Source organism: Stegodyphus dumicola, chromosome 7 (assembly GCF_044657685.1).
Source record: "Stegodyphus dumicola isolate Sdum_Otavi_A_Nest chromosome 7, ASM4465768v1".
Classification (NCBI taxonomy): Eukaryota; Metazoa; Arthropoda; class Arachnida; order Araneae; family Eresidae; genus Stegodyphus; species Stegodyphus dumicola.
The window spans coordinates 150,915,723-150,935,689 of record NC_140774.1 but is presented as its reverse complement, the minus strand read 5'-3'; the positions used below and the strand labels follow the sequence as shown (position 1 = coordinate 150,935,689).

General features: G+C 33.7%; 1 protein-coding gene across 1 annotated transcript in view; it reads left to right on the top strand.

The window, feature by feature from the left end:
* Lrp4 (LDL receptor related protein 4) overlaps positions 1 to 19,967 on the top strand; it is a 1,066,574-nt gene that overhangs the window by 883,122 nt on the left and 163,485 nt on the right. Inside the window, exon 19 of the mRNA XM_085821440.1 lies at positions 10,735 to 10,924. Coding sequence (XP_085677566.1) covers positions 10,735 to 10,924 — 190 coding nt within the window. The remainder of the gene's footprint in view (positions 1 to 10,734; positions 10,925 to 19,967) is intronic.

The following is a 19,967-nucleotide window of genomic DNA, read 5'->3' as shown; positions in this document are numbered from 1 at the left end:
TCAAAACAGTTTTATAATAACAGACAGTCTGTCAGCATTATATGCTATATTAAATCCTATGCACGGCTCCCCCATAATTGCAGCAATTCAAGAACAACTCTCTTTTCACAAGACCTTAAAAATCAACCTAGAATGGACAAAAGCGCATATTGGCAACCTTGGGAATGAGGCCGCAGATCGGCTCGCAAAAGAAGCAGCCCAAAATAATGATGCAGAGACACTGCAAATTCCATGGCCCACCTCATATCTAAAAAAGAGCTTGAAACAGGTCGCTTTCACACTGTGGCAAGAGGCATGGAACAACGATGAGACAGGACGTCGTGCGTATGCGCATCTGCCAAAGGTTGATCCAGAACGTCTTATAGTAAGTCCATAACTGGTCTACTATATTACCGGGCACGGCCCGTTCCCAGTCTACTTTGAAAGATTCGGCAAGACGACTACCTCCTTATGTTGCTGCGGTGAACTGGGAACGCCAGAACACTATGTCGAAAAATGCTCACTAACGGAGGATCTACACATCCCGTTCCCAGAGACAAACAGATTAGCCTTCAGCAGGTTCATAATTAAGCAGCGACATCTCAAACGCAGCATTACAAAAATTGTTGACAAGCTTATGGGCTTAGGAACAAACCTATGCCAAGTGTAAACCATTTAAGAGTACTTAGTGCATCATGCAACATTCCCATACCAGCTAAAGGGAGCTCACTGGCAGCATTATATAATTGTAACTGCACATATGAATGGCTCTAACTTATTATGTATGCAGCAGTAGTATACAAGTACTTTGTCTTCATAAAACGCAGTAATGGCAGCATCTGTAATCACAGTCAGCAGCATCATATGTACACATGAAATACCAAATGTATGCTTTATGTACTCCTATATTCTGCCACCAATGCACTGTTAACTTCGTATTTTTGTAACGCCAGTCTGCAGTTTCACTATACGTATTAAATTTGCAATGCGTATTTCCCCCCGGTATTTAATTCAATAATCATGTATATAACTCACTATCTCGTATCAGTCTAATCTCACCCTCTCTATGTTTCAATATCACCGCACTATGCATCTCAAGTCTGTAATTTATATACGCCATTATTACACACTCCTATATCCTGTCACCAAGTGAACTGTTTTGTTTATGTATTCTTGTAGCGTCTGTCTGCATATCTTGCTACGTATTTAACATTATAATACGTATTTCTCTCCCATATTTAATTCAGTAATCCTTTATATAATTTATTATCTTATATCAGCATAATGTCACCCTTTCTATGTATCAATTACCTTACTATGTATTTCAAATTTGTAATTCATATATCCTCCTTGTATAACTCAGTAATCCGGTATCTAATTTAGCATCTTGCATCAGTATAAACTCACAAGGTACTTCATGTCACATTTTATTCAGTAACAGCATGTTTCATGTTTCAGTATGTTCAGTTTCCCATGTTTCTCTGTCTTTCAAATATCAGTATAACATAAGTATTAGTATCAGTATCTTATTTCAGTATATCCTCATTATGTTACCCTCGTGTTTCAGAATGCTCAGATACAATGTGCTTTACTATGTACCTCAAGCACCAGTATAACCTTTCTATACAATTCAATATTGACATATGTATATCTCTCCTGGATATAATTAAGTATTCCGTATATAACTCAGTACTTTGTAGCAGTACATTATGTATTTCACGTATTAGAATGTACAATTATAGTATGTTATATGTTTCAGTATGTTCAGCATTTCCTGTTCCAACATGTTTTTCAAGTCTCAGTACAATCTCACTATGCCTTCTATGTTTGTTATACAAATATCTCTCTTGTATATAATGCAGCAATCCTGTATATAATTCAGTATCTTATATCAGTATAATCTTACCATGCATTTCATGTTCCGGTATGCTCTGTTATAGTATGTTTTCTGTCTCAGTACGTACAGTATTTCATGTTTCATCAGGTATCTCGTGTAATTAGCGTAATCAGTAATATCTCACTATATATTTCATGTTTCAATATGCTCAGTCATAGTATGCTCATGTTCAGTATGTACAGTATTTAATGTTTCACCATGTATTTCAAGTCTCAGAAGTATCTGTATAACCTCATTATGTATATCATATCTTAGTATGTTCAGATACAGTAAGTGTCATAATTCAATATGTATAATACTTCCTGTTTCAATATGTATTTTGAGCATTAGCATAATCTTACTATGCATTACATGATTCTATACCATATTGTACTCCAATATATAATTTAGTAATCTGGTATATAATTCAGCAACTTGTGCATACTAATGTCTGATAATTCAGCCTGCAGCAGCAGTGATGACCCTTGTTTAGCCATGTCATTTTCTACAATATTTGTAAAATAATTTCCCAGTGGCCGCAAGGGTATAGCTGATGCAATGTGGCCTGCATCAGACGCTGGGTTTCAGTGGTCGGTGCGAGGCGTTTTTGTGGACTCAGTGACCTTGGCACGTTTCACTAGACACAGGTGGACGTGGCGCTATACCAATTAACCCTAATGGTAGAGGGATGGTGCCCACGTCCTCCGTCGCATGTCGCATGTCGCATGTGGAGGAAAGACGAAGAAAAGAAATCTAATTGAGTTCAAGTGACCAATCTGCTGCTTTTCTTTTCTATGCGATTTCATTGCCATTCTTCCAATGGTCCGATTTGAAAAAGGCCACTGTAAGTGTGTTGGCTTTCACAGTGAAACGTGACTAAAGCAATGAATACTTCAATTTAGACACTGCGGCACTTTTGTGTTTTATAAATTTGTCTTGTGAAAGTAAAGAAGTATCTATAAAAATTAAAGCATTACATATCGATGAATTGTTTCGAAGGTAAATGAATGTGTACATGCAGAATGCATTGTTCTTTGAAAGAAAAATTGATGAAAATATATAGAAGGAACTTACATTCTGTAATTGGACCTGTTGTATCTCTAAAGCCAAGCCTACACAAGGCAACATATTTCCTAACAAATTTCTCCCGGTATCTGAGGCGTCTGCAGCACTCCATCTATACAGGAAAACCATTTACCAGCTCAAATGAAGAATGTTACCAATGTCTGCTCCAGGATATCATGAGCAACGGATAACAAAGTTGCTAGTCACTTAATTGCCAACATTCAATAAAATTCAACTCTCTCAATTTCATTTTGCTGTTTCATTTGCTTTAATATTTCGTTTAATTTTCATATTTTAATTTCTTTTCGGTAATATTAATTAAACTTATTAACTGCTGCACGTTGTTCATCGTCAGTGGAATCTAAGTAGAAAAATCTGATATTGTTATTTACTACCGAATAGAAGATGCAGTAAAAAATAGCTCAATACTGAGAAGTGATATGATTATGAAAACAATGTTTGCGCTATCATTGGATTTCAGGCAGAAATTTAAATTTATCTGGGAATGTGATAGATGTCTTTTAATGGATAGAAACCCGTCTGTTAATTTAAACACTTTCACTTGCTTAGCAGCTCACACCAACTTGAAAAATCGACTGACCTGTGAGAAATAACTGCTGATAGAGAGCGAGTTTATTAGGGAAACTTATTCACTGCCGATTGATTTTGTTGCTTCGTGTAAACTGTTGTTCTCTGAAAAAGAAGCCTCTATAAGACCACCTATTAATTAAAATGTTTTCCTCTTAAAAAGATAGACCTATGGTTTCGAAATCGATAGAGTTTATTAATAATCTAAGCCAATCTAGCATTATTTTTTAAGTAATTTTGTTGCATCATGTAAACGGACATTTAATAAAAGAGGAGCCTATGTCAAAATACCTTTTAGTTAAAATGCTTTGCTGTTAGGAAGCCAGACCTATGGCTTCGAAATAGAAAGAGTTTGTTAAAAATCTACACCAGTCTAGTATTACATTTTTGCCTATTTTTAAATTTTCAACTATCATGTTTCTCTTTCTGTTGCATGAGTATCGTCGATCTGAACAATAATGTTAATAGCTGGTTTGAGATGGAACATTAAAGTACGAAAGAACTAAATATTTTTCCCCAATAGTTGGACGCTTCAGCATTCTTTGAAAATCATAAGTCAGTCGCCTCGTTACTGATAATATTGCTTAGGGTTTACACAAAAATCATATTGCTTAGTGTTCCCCACAAACTTACAACAGAGGAGAAGCTCCATTCCAGTTTTGACGAACACCCTTAGAGAAGGATCTGAGGACTTGCTACACCTTTTCTCATAAAGTTCGACCATCTGAAGCGCAACCCTGGTTGACATTCTGCCAAAACTCGTTCAAAAGGGGCGGTATTTCTTGCTGCGACGTGAAAGGTCCTCTCTTCTCCGGAAAGAGCTATGCTGGAAAGAAAGTCCCCATCCTTCCACCCTATTTTAAGAATAATTCAGTCCAAATGGCGCATGCGTGTTTGCGCTCACGGTCGCATATGAGGCGGTCGAACTATACCACCAACTACGCAAAAGGGCTTCTGACTCGACACTATTTTAATTACCCTATTCTGTGAAGACACTATAATCTATACTTTCTCTGGTCCGTCCTTTGGCATGGTGAACGAAATGCCAGCTGCCACAGTATTGTTTCCACATAGAAATCACGGGAAAGGCGTAAGTGTTCGTAAGCGTATAATGTCTTTGTGGTATGGGGTCTGTCAAATTATTCTCAAATCGAAAGTTTTCTGGAGAGGTTGATGCGAGGCGAAAAGAAATTGAAGATACTTTAATCGATTCCCCAGAACGTTCTCCATCAAACCTGGGATGCACTTCATCTTTCTCGCGGTTGTAAGTCGGTAGCGTCCTGTGTTGCATCCTGGGCAACAAGGAATTAAGTTATGTTTGTTCGACTGTTTGAAACAACAGTCTTGAATGTTAGTGTACATGTTTACTTCGCTTTGATCTCCAAAAAATCAGTAAAATTTTCCTTTTTGCTTTCTCATTTCCATTAAAATGCGCGAGTAGAAGAATGAATTGGTAATCATAGGACGTTTATTACAATTGTGTTAGCGCCATTAGCATTTGATTACAAAACCTTAATACATGTCATTCAATTCACTGGACTCAGATTTAATTCCGGTAATTCCTCGCATGTAATTCCTGCCACAAAGATGTTTATTGGGATCTTTTCACGATCATGAGGTTGCTGAGGAGCCATTTCGTTCACTCGCAAAAGTGATGTAAGTCGTCACTAAATAGCGCCGGAATCGAGTAATCGATACTAGCCGAGAATTTCTAACACTTTTCAAAGGGAACAAAAGACGAAACCTAATCTTTGGACGAAAGAGACAGGAAGTGAATATAAATTAATTATTGCGACAACTAAGTATCATATGCAAATAATGACGCTGATTCTCCTTTTGACCTCATTTAAATCTGCTTTCTTGCGAAAATATGTATTAGTTGTTTCATTTGAATGAAGCTATCGAATTAGTGAAGGCGCGAATACCAATTATAATCACCGTCTGAATTTAGCGTAGCCAGCAAGGAATATGTTGGAAATTAATTATGAGAATTCTCAAGCAAAATGATGAAATATTATATAGCTAGTGCGACAGCTTTTCATATAACTGAGTTTATAAGTTTATTCCCCATGGAGTTGTCTTAATTAAAATTTTACAGAATTCCTTTTTAATGAAAAAATGTTTTTCCCTTAATAAGAGCGTATTTGTGCATGATAAATTACTCACCATTTCTTCCAATTAATATACTGTAATTTGAAATGCGAGAAAATTGTAAAGTCTGTGCATTATTGATCTATGCAAGGTACGTGAATTTTACATCAAACGCTAATTAAAAATCATTCGAAACTCGCTTTACTTATTTCCCGTAATGAATTTGCCACAAGGGAGTATCTACTTCTCACTTTGAGCCTTTAATAAATGTTGTGATATTCTTGTTGCTATTCTTGCTTATATCAAAATCTCATTAACATCTGACACATATACTCAAACAAAGAATTAGGAAAAGTTTTTACCTCAGTGTGTAATAACTTGGGAAAACAAATTAGTCGAAATTATTAGTGTAGTTTACTCTGAATTAAATCAAAATAATTTTGTATAAATTATTTATCTATACTGTTAAAATCTGTATGCGTCTGTTTGTTCGTTCGGGTGTGACACATATCCTCCGGAACGGCGGAGAGCTGAGTTTCGAGAGAGGTACTTCCGGATTCCAAAACTTCGTGGAAAGCCATTTCGAACATTCTCATCTTCGTACGACTTTACTCAGCCTAGATATTAATTAAAAACTCTGAAAACAATAATTTTCGCATTTATTTTTCCGAGTGGCAACGTCTCGTGGAGCTGGAGATAAAAAATCTTTTTTTCGGCAAGTGTTGACATTTCTCACCTTCAAATCGCAGAATTTATAAATAAAAACTTTGCAAATTTTAAAAATTATGAAATAAAAATAGCATTACCAAACATTATTTTATATAAGGTCATATTCTGACGTTGCAGCATTTTAATTAAATAGCTGCTGTTGGAAACTTTTATGCTTCGTGTTGGGATAATTGACATAATATGTTTTTGCTACAGTAATTATTTTAATGATATTGAGAAAAGGTTGTTATGTTACATTAAATTTAAATCATGACATCATACCTATACTTATTAACCTGGAGGTCAAAAGTTTTGCTTCCTGGTTAAGCAACAAAAAAATCTACTTACGCTAGGTGGTCGCTTGGGAAGAATGAATTGATTCTATTCATACTGAAATGTTTTATACAATTTTCCTTCAGGTGTACACAGAATTTATAAATTTATAAATTCAAGTGTTTAGTAAATAAGCAAAGCCAAATAAACGAGTCCCTTATAATTAGAAGTGAGGTATGTCAATGAAAACAATTAAAATTAGAAAGAAAGGAAGTCTACATTGGTGAAGTTTTTGAATAAAATTGCATTGATTTCAAGGATGATTTAACTCAGTTTTATTTCTTAAAAGAAAACCAAATTCAAAGGCGGAATTAACAGCAGCAAATATATCGTACGTACAGTCACAATGGATTTAATGCACATAAAACCGATGATAGCGTGATAGAATTTATCCCCCCCCACCCAAAAAACACTTTACAGTCTTTCCTTATAAGTGCTCATACTGCCCTTGTCAGTGGAATAGAGCACAATAAGTAGTTACCAGCTCTAATTATCAAATTACTAAGAACGTTAAACTCAATGCAATGCAAAACGCACGTTAAAATGACGCTCTCACGGAGATCTCTCATTACTCCTAAGTCTACTCTGAACTGAAAAACTGAGACTGATGCTCTCTCCTGTCTTCTATAGTTTTCCACCTGCTGATGGTGGAAATTCTCCAGTACCTACCATTTCTCGAAATTACTGGAAGGCATATACCATTAAAGTTATGCATAAGAGCCGGATACGGTTACAGTTAAACATAGGGATCAACTGAGGTACCAGTTACAATTATATAAGGTCTAGACCCAAATGCCGACAAATAGCGAATTGGCGACTTTTCCAAATTTCTTACCAAATTTCGAGACAAAAGTTAGTTGCCAAGCTCATCGCCAGCTTGATGGTATCTCGCCAATTTAGCTAAATAGCCATTTACCTCAGTGTTAAATAGACTTGGCCCTATAATCTTATTTTCCGTCACAGATTAACTTTCTTAAGGCATTATATATTGCATTATACAAGGGATACCACAATTTTACATAAATTTCACTAAAGTTATTTACGTGTTACAAAATACATAATAATATAAATATGAACGGAAATTAGTGGGAGTAGGAGGACAAAATTTAAATTAATTCTAATTCTCTTCCTTCAAACATTTTCAAAAGCAAACAAAACTCCAGTGCCTTACCTTTTTCATGTTTCATTAATAGTTTTTCGACTAATAACGCTATGGTCATTTTCTCTTTCCTCGTCCCATTCATTGTCCCATATATGTGCTGTTAGTCCTCCCATCTTGAAATTTTCTTTTTTTTAACTTCTGAAGAAGAGATTCCTACAAGAGATTTCTGTCGAAATTGAAATATTGTATTCAAAATATACTCTAATTTAAGGTTCCCTTAGTGACTAATTTTTATTATGAAAATGCTTTGTTTCAGAGGTAATAACGATTCTTCATACACAAGCAATCCTGAGTTTTCAGTGCTGCAATAGTGTTAGGTTGATGATAATTCATTTTAGAATGTCAACCGATAAGAACAGCTACTGAACTTGCAAGATTATTAGATCATCAAAAGCTAATAAAAGAGATTTTAAAATAAATGAATGTTTACATCGAAAGTAAACAAACAGCCTATTTAAGTCGCCTAGGCTTCTAATGTATCTATACCTCTAAGCATGAATCGTGAATTAAATAGCATAAGTAACCATTTTAAAATTTGTTTTATTTTTAGAAATTAACCTCTTTAAACTCAGGCAAGAAAATAACGAACAACTTTAAAGAACTGGCTTTCATAGAATTTTTATCTGCGAATGGTTTGTTTGAGCTTTTCTCATATATGAGTGGAAGGCCGTTTTGTGTAATATGGATAAATACTGTGTTTTAAAATTTTAAAATACATTTATATATATATATATATAAATTATATTTTAATTTGTTAACATCAGTGAGTAAAGCTGTAATTTATTTATGAATGTATGTTTGGAAGGCTTAATTTGTTTACATTAATTATATAGGGCTTTTCAAAAGTTACTCAAACTAAACTTTCAGAAATTGTGAAAGCTCTAATAGGGTGATTGGCAAATTGTTTCAACTGATGACGCTCCTATACAGTTAAAAGTAATATATCAATTGAAACTCCAACTGCGATTTATGCTGATAGCTTTAAAAGCCGTTTGTTTGATGCAAGATGGGCACGAGATTTTTCAAAGCCGAAACAATTTTTCTGATTGAATTCTTCTCGTGTATAATAATTATTTAATTCCGTTTCGAACTCTGATACTCAGATTTTTAATTTCAAAATTTTCCTGAAGCTTGTCCATATTTATGGTCCATACATATATAATATATCCATACCTAAAATCAATATTTAAGGAAATAAATCTTGTACCCAGGCAGGATGGGTGGGATCTAACTGATGCGGCCAGTCCGCATAAATGTACCGACACCTTTGTTCAAGTTGACCATTATTGGTTAAACTATAAAGGTGCCTTAGCATTAAGATACAAAGGCGCCTTACATCCATTTGAATTTCAGTACATACCATGAAAAATGCAACCTTCATCAAGATTCTGAGAAACTCACATGAACATCTAAGTGAATAATCGCTGATGATGCCGGCACCTTTTGCAAGTTAGTCATAATTTATTAAGGGAGAGCCTGGCACCTTTATGAAGTTCAAAGTTTACCATGAAGAATGCTACTTTCATTAAGGTGCCGGGATGCCCATGTGAAGGTCTAAGTGAATAGTCGTCCACTTCAATAAATTTGCTGGCACCCATCATAGTAATTTCAGTTCCTACCGTCAAGACTGTAGACTTAGTCAAAACACAGAGACGTTCTTTTGAAGATCAAAGTGAACAGTGGCCAACTCGATAAAATGGCTAACGTGTAAAAGATGATAGCGCCTTGATAAAAAGGTGTTGTTACTTTTTTTCAAGTTAGCCATTGCTCATCAAGACATGAGTCCTTGTGAACTTCAGTTTGTACCATGGATAATAAACCTTCATCAAGAAGATGAGATGTCCATGGTCGCGCGCTTATTTCAGCAAAATAGTCATTAAAGTGTTCATGACTGCCCGCACCCTTATGAAGTTCAGCTTAAAATATCGAGAAAGCAACTTCCGTCAAAGTGCCGTATTTTTACGATGGTTCGTGTCTTGCCGAAATCTCCATCGTAAAGTTTCCATCATTCTTACACAAGCGGGTCTCTGTTTACCAATGCTGTGCTATCATAAAGGTGACAGAACCCTTACAAAGTTAGCACCATTGTTAGTTTGTTTATGACTTGAAGAAAGAAGATTATGAAGATCAATTTATTGTTCGGAGGAAGCAGCATCCATCGAAGTGCTGGCACCTTTTATTTTAAAGCACTTTTATGATGCCTTTCGTATTAGCAAACAACTGCCAAATTGCATAAAGTGCAAGCATCTTTAGTGACAAGGCAGACCTACTATAATCATTGGCACCTCAAATTTCCCGAATTCGCGATAACCTCATTCGCCCCTGCTTATATATGTACCCGTTTTGAACATAGCATATCATGGAATTATATACTTTTTTTCATTAATTACTTGTGAAATAAGGTGTGAATCCGAAATAATCAGCTAATAAAATACTGGGGGGGGAACAGAATTAAGGCAGAAGAAACTCGAATGATATGAAATGCTAAAAACAAGTGCATAAATATTATTTTTATAAAAGTCTTTTATCAAAAAAGTTAATTAATTAAAAGTTAAGTTAATAATAAAAAGTTAATTAAAAGTCTTTTATAAAAAATAATAATAAAATTAATAAATCTTTGATTAAAATCATCAAAAAAGCAAAAAAAAATGGTATTAAGAGTTAATTAAAGAAATACAGTTGGAATTGCCCAAAGTACTGTTGATCTAATTAATTCTTAATGCCAATTTTCAATATTTTATCTTTTAGTGTTCAATGATTTCATTTGGCGTCCAGTTATAGCCATTTTAAGCATTTCATTATGGGACGATGCTTTTGTAATAGATGTTAATAAAAAAAAAGTAGTATAGCTCCTTATAGTATCGCATTTTCTAACATAAGCGTAACAGCAGTCCAATATCTGTCCATTACATTAATCTTCTATCCTATTTAGGTACTCATAAGCCTGGATTTACCACATCCTTTTGGACTAGCACTGCATGGAAATCGGATTTACTGGACGGACTGGACAGAACACGCAATCCAAAGTGCTGACAAAGTAACTGGGAGAGACAGGAAGATTATTTTGCAAGGCTTGGAGATCCTATTAGATATCCACGTCTTTCACCGAGGAAGATTATCAGGTTCGAATACAAATGACTGCTTAATATCCCAATTAAGGCATAATGGCATGAAGATCATTTTTAAATTAACAGCATATATGTTTATTTTATTTGAACTATTCCTTTATTCTTAAATTTAAACGCAGGAAAGTGACTTCTTGAAGCGATTCTCTCCTAAGCAATAAAAAATGGCATACGTCTGATAGAAAATATATCTTGTAAAGTCATTAGGTTTTTTTTTAAGCAAGGGATGTGCAAGATATGCAATGCCTTCGCAGGGAATCGAACCTGGACCTCTCGAATACGCTCCCAGTGTGCTACCGTTACACCACGAAGGGTTGCTGATAGGAGAGAGAAAATACCTTATAATAATACTTAATATAAATATATATTCTATAATAAATATCTATTATATTGTATAAATCTTTAGTGTTTGTTGTTAGCTCTTGTTTAAACTATTTATATAGTATATATAAAGAAAAAGTCTGTATGTTTGTCCTATAATAACTCAGGCAGTACTATGGCTATCGTCACCAAACTTTCTGCAATTCTTTTGTAGGCCCTGAAAAAGGTCGATGTCCACTTTTTTCCAAAAACGATAGCTAAAATCAGATTAATTAATTAAAAACTCGAAAAAAAAAAAACGATAATTTTCTCCCTCATTTTTCCGAGTGGCAACAGTCTCGCAAGTTAGAGATGAAAATCTGTTTTATTTCGAAATTTGTTGCCACTGCCTCGCTTTCAAATCCTAGAGTTTGTTAATAAAAATTTATAAGTTTTACGATGAAATAAAAATATCATTGCCAAACATTAAATATATTACTCCCGATTCCAAAAATTCGCAGGAAGCCATTTCGGCTATTGTCATCTTCGTACGGCTTTAATCAGGCAAAATATTAATTAAAAACTCTGAAAGCGCTAATTTTCGTACTCATTTTTCCGTGTGGCAACGGTGTCGCGAGTTGGAGATAAAAATGCTTTAAGTGAAAAAGTGTTGCTACTGTTCGCTTTCATGTCGTACAGTTTGTTAATTAAAAATTTGTAAATTTTACAAAAACTATACATGTAAAGAAGAATGTCTGTTAAAGTGTTTGTTTGTTTTTTCGCGTTTTTGATTTCGGATCAATTAGATAAATTTTTGACACATTTAATCGACTAAAATTGAATATAAGTGAAATATTGGATGGAACTTGAGCCTTTACCACTATTTGATTAAAAAGACGAAAATCATTAAAAATTGCATGCCATTGTTGCTAATCTAATGAGAGAGAATTGGCTTAGTTTTCGATCAAAATTTTTTATGTGAGTTCCATTATCGCATCAGACTGAAAACTGCATGTGTATGAATCGTAATTTTTGCATTGCTATTAGAGAAAAATTACAGCAGTATCGTTCTCTCTGTTGTTAGATATATTACTATCAATCTAATTTAACTGGCATCGGGTACTTCCGCTAGTATATATATAGATTAAACAAGATATATAGATTAAACAAGATTAACAAGAGCTGAGAAATTTTGAATTAAGATAACTGGTCAGGTAATATACTGCGAAATTTAATGAAAATGATATTATGAATGGTGGGCTGCTCGCCAAAAAGGAAAATATTTCAAAATACAAAAATAGCTTTTAAAAGATTATAAAAGATAAAGAGCATAAAATTGTGTAACTTGGTTATGATTCCTAGGTCATTTTCAAAGAGCATCTGAAAATCTTTCAATAGAGCCACGTCTCTGGATTATAATCTATATGATTTTTAAAAATGGATGCATTTAAAAAATTACAGAAAATGCCAATAAATTAAAATTAATTTAGTTAAAATTAAAGTAATTGAAGTGTTTTAAAATTTCAGGAAAGGAAATGTTTAACATTTTTGAATTTAATAATCATTACGTTATAACTTGCTCCGATGTGACCCAAAATTTAAAAAAAGAAAAGCTCGAACAAGAAACCAGAAAAACCATGGCTTAAATCGAAAGTAATCTATAATCAATTTGCAAAATTAATAAATAACTTGAATAATCTTTACGCAAATAAATGAAAAGCAAGGAGCTGAAATATAGAAAAAGTACTCCCATTGAGAAAATTCGAAAGCACCGTGCTAGATAAATTTTAAAAGCATCATGCGTAATAAATATTAATTAAATTTTAAGACATATGAAAATGAAAAACTGTTAAAAATCTTTATAAATCAAAGGCAACTGTTTTAAAAAGAATGTTATGTGACTGCAACGTAATATGTTGGAAATTGGAGAAAATAAAACTGAATTTATCAACTAAAATAAATTAATCATTTCAAAAAATAATTTTAAAAGAAAATAGAATGCAAAACATGAAGGAAAAAGATCGACGCTACTCTAAAAAGTCACGTGAGTGAAAGTCATTCAAGTTAAAATCTCTTGAGAATTGTCTCAAAGAGACGGTTTGAGTTGCAGCTGTGAAGTTGGAAAAAGGGAAAGATAAAGAAAGCACTTCAAGGATTGCGTTTGGTAGTAGTAACTAAACAAATGAATTTTAAATATGCATTGAAAATTAAACTAAAAAAATAAGAAAGAGAATTTTGTAAATATTATTCATTTTGAAAATAACTGAAAAAAATCTGAAAGCTTTCAGGATTTATATCACGCCGAAAGGGGAGCTTTTTTTTTTACTTTTACACACACGTTTCGAAAAAGACTACACACACTTTTCGAGAGCATTTGGGCTAACGTCCCTTTGGGATAAAAATATTTTAAAACAGCATATCTTTAGAATCCCTGATAGACAGTTTCGCGCGCTGATGATAAAAATGTTTTATTCCGTATAGTATTGCCAGTGCTCGCTTTGAAATCGTTGAGATTTTTAATCAAAAATTCGTTAACGCTTTACAAAATATGAAGTAGATAATAACACAAATTCAAAATTTGATCTGCCAGGTGCACATATTAGGGTGGAGGACTACGTTATTCAAAATTTGATAACTCTAGGTACCATAGTTTTTCAACAGTGCAAGAAGCATACATGCATTCATGGAGATTCTTCATTATTTGATTTCTTCAAATGTAATACAGGGTGATAATATTTGGTGGAGACAATTTGAAATGTGATTTAGGACTTTTAGTGGTTCAGCCCAAAATGCCGTTTCGAGATTAAGAGCCGTTCTGAGTTAACGCTCCTTTGGATACAAAATACTTTTTAAAAGTATGAAGGTTGAGAAGAAATTAAATTTCAATTTAAAAATATATTACTAAAACCTATTAGTAGTTTTTGACGTTTACAACATTTACTAAACACTATTAGTATATATATATATATATATATATATATATATATGACATAATAAAAGCAAGTAAAGGAAAAGCCGCAGCAGTGTTGATGCGTAGTTATCCGATATTGAAGAGGAAGTGTTCTGATTGCGTCGTAAGCTAATGTGTTGACTTCGTATAAATAAAACTTAGCAGTCGAGGCGATTTTAATTACATTTTTATTTCCAACTGATATTATGTGTCCACAGATCACTAGGCACCCTAAACGTGATTGTTCAAGAACATTTACATTATTGATATTATTGCAATAGGAAGCAGCGCAGCGAAATTGCGTGCAAGCACAGCACAGACAGAAGCTGAAGTGCGTAGTTATGAAAGATGGAAGCACGCGAAGAGAAAAGTTTTGGTTTACAATAGTAGTGTCAGTTCTCAATTATTACGTCATAAGAGCTGCGCAGGCCATAGAATGATCTAGAGATGACGCAATCCAGAGAAGTTATTGCGATTTTTAGAACAGAGAGGGAGAATTAATGTTTTACCGTTAGTTTAAATTATAATTTTGATTCACATATTTTTTATCTTACATATATATATATATACTCGTGTGCAAATTAAGAGAATTTGCAAATTATGACTATTTTTACATTTGATGAAAAGTATTTCACCAGATGTGCTAATCATGCCACCAAAGAAATATGCAAATATTCAGAGTCAGGTAATATGAGTATCCACGAACATATGGATAACAGAATGAGATGGAGAATTGTCCATAGATTGGAGATAGGCCAATCACAAGCGCAGATGGCTACAGAGCTCCATGTGACGTCCAGTGTCGTCCGCAATTTGTGAAAACAGTTTCAATACACTATAATCCATTATGAGAATATCTGCTCAAGTCGATGAAGATTCACAGCGATGAATGAAGATTATCATTTGGCACTTTCAGCGCAGCTACATACAGTTACTACTGCTTCACAGATTTTACGTGAATTGTACGCTGCCACTGGAATAAGTTTTGCTGTCTACGGTTGTTCGAAGGCTTCATGAGATACGGCATTTTGCCAGAGGATCCGCTGTGTGCGTTCTACTCACTGCAGTATACAATAGAACGAATTTAGCATAGTGAAAAACAACATGCTCTCCGGACCAGACTTCAATGAAGCACCGTGCGTTTTATAGATGAGTCAAGATTTAGCCTGGACATTGATTCTTGGAGTTCCTGCATTTGCAGAAAGCCTACAACACGATGCTATCACACCCTCATCAGAGCAAACTATCATTATAATGGTAGAGGTGTTAAATCCTAGAGACCTTTGCTCAAATTTTGAGCAACGCATTTGGTCCTGGGTTTCTTTTAATGGGCGACAACGCTTGTCCACATAGGACTCAAATTATCGAAGATTACCTGGAAAGGAAGCATATTCACCGCACTTTTATATTACCATCCCCTTCCGAGAACCGTCCCGGAGTTGAAAATAGCCTTTCTGCTGGAGTGGTTTCGACTGTCATAGGGACTTTTCAACTGTCTCCTGTCCAGTATACCGTCACGTCAGTATGCAACCTGTGTGGTTGTGTGAGGGGATTGTAACACATATTGGGCTCATTTTCAGTTCAGTAAAAAAACGTGGATTTTGGACATCACTGCGCTCTGAGCTTTACTGATATTCATGCGCTCAATGACTTTTGAATAGTACATCTCTTAGTTACAAATGTATATTCATACCAAATTTTGTTAAAATCTGTCCATTAGTTTTTCCGAAATTCGACATAATGAGGAAATTGTGTTAATTTTGCACACGATTGTATTTATATATCGTTTATGAAATTAAATCGAATTTAATAGTTTAATCTTGTTAGAATATGAAATGTTTATACTTAATTCCACACCTGTTGGGTAATGAACGCAAAATGAAAATGATTTGCATATTAAGAATATAATTTTTTTTGTTATCGATTAAAACTCGAGTGCAACGCGGGAGAATGGCATTTATTCCATATAAAAATTTTCTTAAAATGTTATACATGTACGCACATATATTCAGAGAATAAAATTTGTTAATATTTTACTAAAAAAGTTAATTCTGAAAACAATTGCAAAATAAATCATAAAAAAAATTTCAATTCAGTTGACGTTTCTTTTGGTCTTTTTCAATGAGCAGCCAAGAGAATTATCAACGAAGTCACTTTTTTTACATCTGGATGAACTGCAAAACAGAAATTCTAAACAAGTTTTAAAATTTTTCAAAATCAAATTTGCTCATAGTGGCCATTAAGACTAATCCATTGCGCTTCTTCCAAATTACTACAGTTTGCACGTAGTTTTTCATTTATGGCTGAATCGCATAGCACGATTATTCTATTTTCCCGAGCTGTAGTTGTAGAGGATTTTTGCGTGTCATAATGGGGCAGGTTACTTCTTGATGAACGCATTAATAATAAATTACATAACTTTTCGAATACTTTGAATTTTATTTCTTTTCTATTTAAAATTTAGCTTGAAACATTTTGGTGCTATATATTTTTAAAATTTATTTACTTCTATGATGCAGTTTATTCAAATATCATTCAGAAAGCAGCATCCTTTGTTGCTTCTTGTAAAAGACCAAAACCATTATTAACTCCTTTTTAATTTTGAGTTTGATGTAATTTTCTTTAGCTTTCGGAATTGATTTCCCTTTTGGTTAATTGATATTCTTTCTTCTTGTTAATCAGAATTATGTCCACTTTTAATATGACGTTTCACGTAGTTACAGAGTATTTTGTCATTTCTATAAACGATAATACTAATATAGTTAATAGACTAAAATAAAATTCTCTCATCCACTGCAAAAATAAAATGTGTATTGCTTATATAAGGACAAAAAAGGCTCTCCATTTCTGCAGATGCTTCGATTATTTGTATGATCTGTATTCGTCATTATTCTGGATGTCTTAAATTTGAGAAGATAAACATAGATTGATACATGTATATGTGATGTATCAGCTTTAGTCGTAGCTTAAATAATCAGACGATAAGTTTAAAAAACAGGATCCATTTATTATTGGTCAGGGAAAATAGCAGTTACAAATATCAGATATCCGGAGTAAATAAAAAGAATTACTAATAACTTTTTGTATGAAGTTTACTGGATCGTGACATTTAAGAAAAAGCCCCGATATTCCTTTTGCTAGTTTTTTATAGCCTCTGGAAAGGCGGAGCTTCCAAGAAATGACGTCAGCTTCCTCAGTCAATCCAGTTCGCTTTAAATATCTCGAGAACATTCTATAACTGTACGTGTAGAAAAGGCGGGAAAAACAACTTGACTACGGGGCTGTGGATTTAATTCCACGTACTTTCAAACAAGAGAACGTCGCCATTAAAAATGAAAAGAACATACAGTTAGAATTTTAAGTGTATCCTTGATTATGGAAACTTTATTATTACATATATATCTGGCAATGCTGAAATATTTAGCAATCCTGGAAAGACATATATTTAGCAAAACTGAAACATTTCTTATTCCTAAAATTGATGGTCTTTGTAAGCCTTAATATATTTTAATTTTTTTCTAAATTTGATTCAAAAACCCAGTTAAGGCACTTTTTTTTTTTTTTTTTTTTTTTGTAATCTAAAGCAGATTAAAATACAAAATGAATGAGAAATGCTAGTTTATTCTTTTCGAAGCATATGCCTGAGATAGTCAAGAGAATCTCAAATGTAAATGCTCCATTAAAAATATAGTCAATACGTGATATGATTAACACCTATGTACGCGAATTACTTGCCGGAAGATGCGAAATAACGATGGTAAAACAAGCTAACCTTTATCAGAACTAAAAAGAGCAATGAACTGTATAATTATTTATTTATTTATTACTTTTATAAAAGAAATAGGGAAATGTGAAAACAATTCACTATGAGAGATCCCAAAAAGGATGAAAGCGAGCAATGGAAACCGAATTATAAATTAAATCGTGAATGAATTAAAAAAAATAACAGTAGAAACGGAATAATGCAAAAGAAGCAACATGGGTTGTGTAATCAATCGTCAACTACTGTTGACAATCGGTGTCAGAATCCTCTGACAAAGGTGGGTTCATTGATAATTATAACTCATATGAATAAGTATTAAAATTTAATTACCTCTTTCTTGTTGACAGAGCGTGATAAATACGCCGTAATGGTGGTATCTGAGATTACAAAATATCTTGAGCTTGATGTCACACTTTTATTTTCGTGGTATTTTTATTTTGTTTTGTCTACTATGGTTGTAAAAATAAAAAGAATAATCTATACGGCCTAATTTAACATTTCCTGCATACTTCTGTCAGAAAGAAGAAGAAATGTAACTAACTAAATTAAGCAAGCATGCCAACGAAACGGTTAAATATCTGTCACATATGGACACTTTAGCGCCATTTAGTGAGGAAAAGAAATAACTTTATTTAGATTCTTAACGGGCTGTATAGACTCATAACGTTTTCAAAACAGGAAACAGCCTGTCGATTCATCCTGTTTGAATGTGGCCCGCGAAGCTATTTTATTAAGCAAAGAAAAACGAACGAAAAGGTTAAATTTCTGTCACATATGGACACCTTAGCGCCATCTAGAGAGAAAAAGAAATACTTAGATTCTTAACGAGCTGTATAGACTCGTAACGTTTTCGAAACAGGAAACAGTCTGTCGCTTCATCCTGTTTGAATGTTGCCCTCGAAGCTATTTTATGCGGTCTGGGAATGCATGTTAATTATGTATTTGCTGCAAATACGGTGCTTATAGTTTAGACACATAAAGATACGAACTGAGCTTATCTGCTATAGCAACTATTGAAAGAAAAAGATAGAGTGGATAGGCTGAGGCTTTGTGTTTATCATCACATACTACTTGTACGTCAGATTATGTGAATAGAATAAAAGTGAAGAATTTCCCAGATTGGTACAGTAAATTTAGTTTGCAAGCCTACAACTGGTAGCTCTACATTTCTTTGAAATTTCCAGTTTTCCGGTTAAAGTTAAAAGTAAGCTTGTCAGGACTGCTATTCCTTCTAATTACCATGAGAAACTTCTAGTAATCCTGAACGGGAACAGGGAGCTTACTCAAGCTGTGTTCGTGTGTGCGTGGAAGAGACAACACAAATGAGCAGGGTTAACTTTACACTTTAAAATTTCTCATAGCGTACAGGCGCTCTCGCACTTCGGGGTACAGAGACCAACACTTTTGGTCTAAAACGAAGAAAATAAGAAATAAACTAACTTAACTAAATAAGACTAAACTTGAAAGCTTTACAGAGACTATTAACGCGAAGACTGGCCTTTTGACACTACGTTTGTTGTGATCGAAATGCAAATACTACAATACGTCTTATATATAAGCAGAAACTAAGTTCTGACCTTAAAGGCAGACATGAACTGACTGAAAAGCACGCGCGTGGCAGAGCAGCACGAAGGCTCTCCTCTTCTCTTGGCTAGAAGCCCCTTCTTAAATACCTACACAGTTTGTAAACTCATTAACACAAAAATCGTACTTGCACTTACTCTGGCCGGAAATGGAAAATAAGAGAGGATAACAATGTTTTAAAATAAAATGAATTTTAGTGAAAATTAAAATCCTTATAAGTTATTCAGAGATTAATTCAATAAATTAGAATTACTGGAAATAAATGCCAGTCTAAAATGCAATATTTAGCTATGAGTGCATTTCGATTACAACCAACGAAAATACTTGCAGGTACCAACCATTAGACTTCAGATTGAAACAAAATATAAGTTTTTAATTTTTTTCTTTGTGTTATTATTATTATTATTATTTGCGTATGTTTTGATAATATTCAGTAAGTGAAC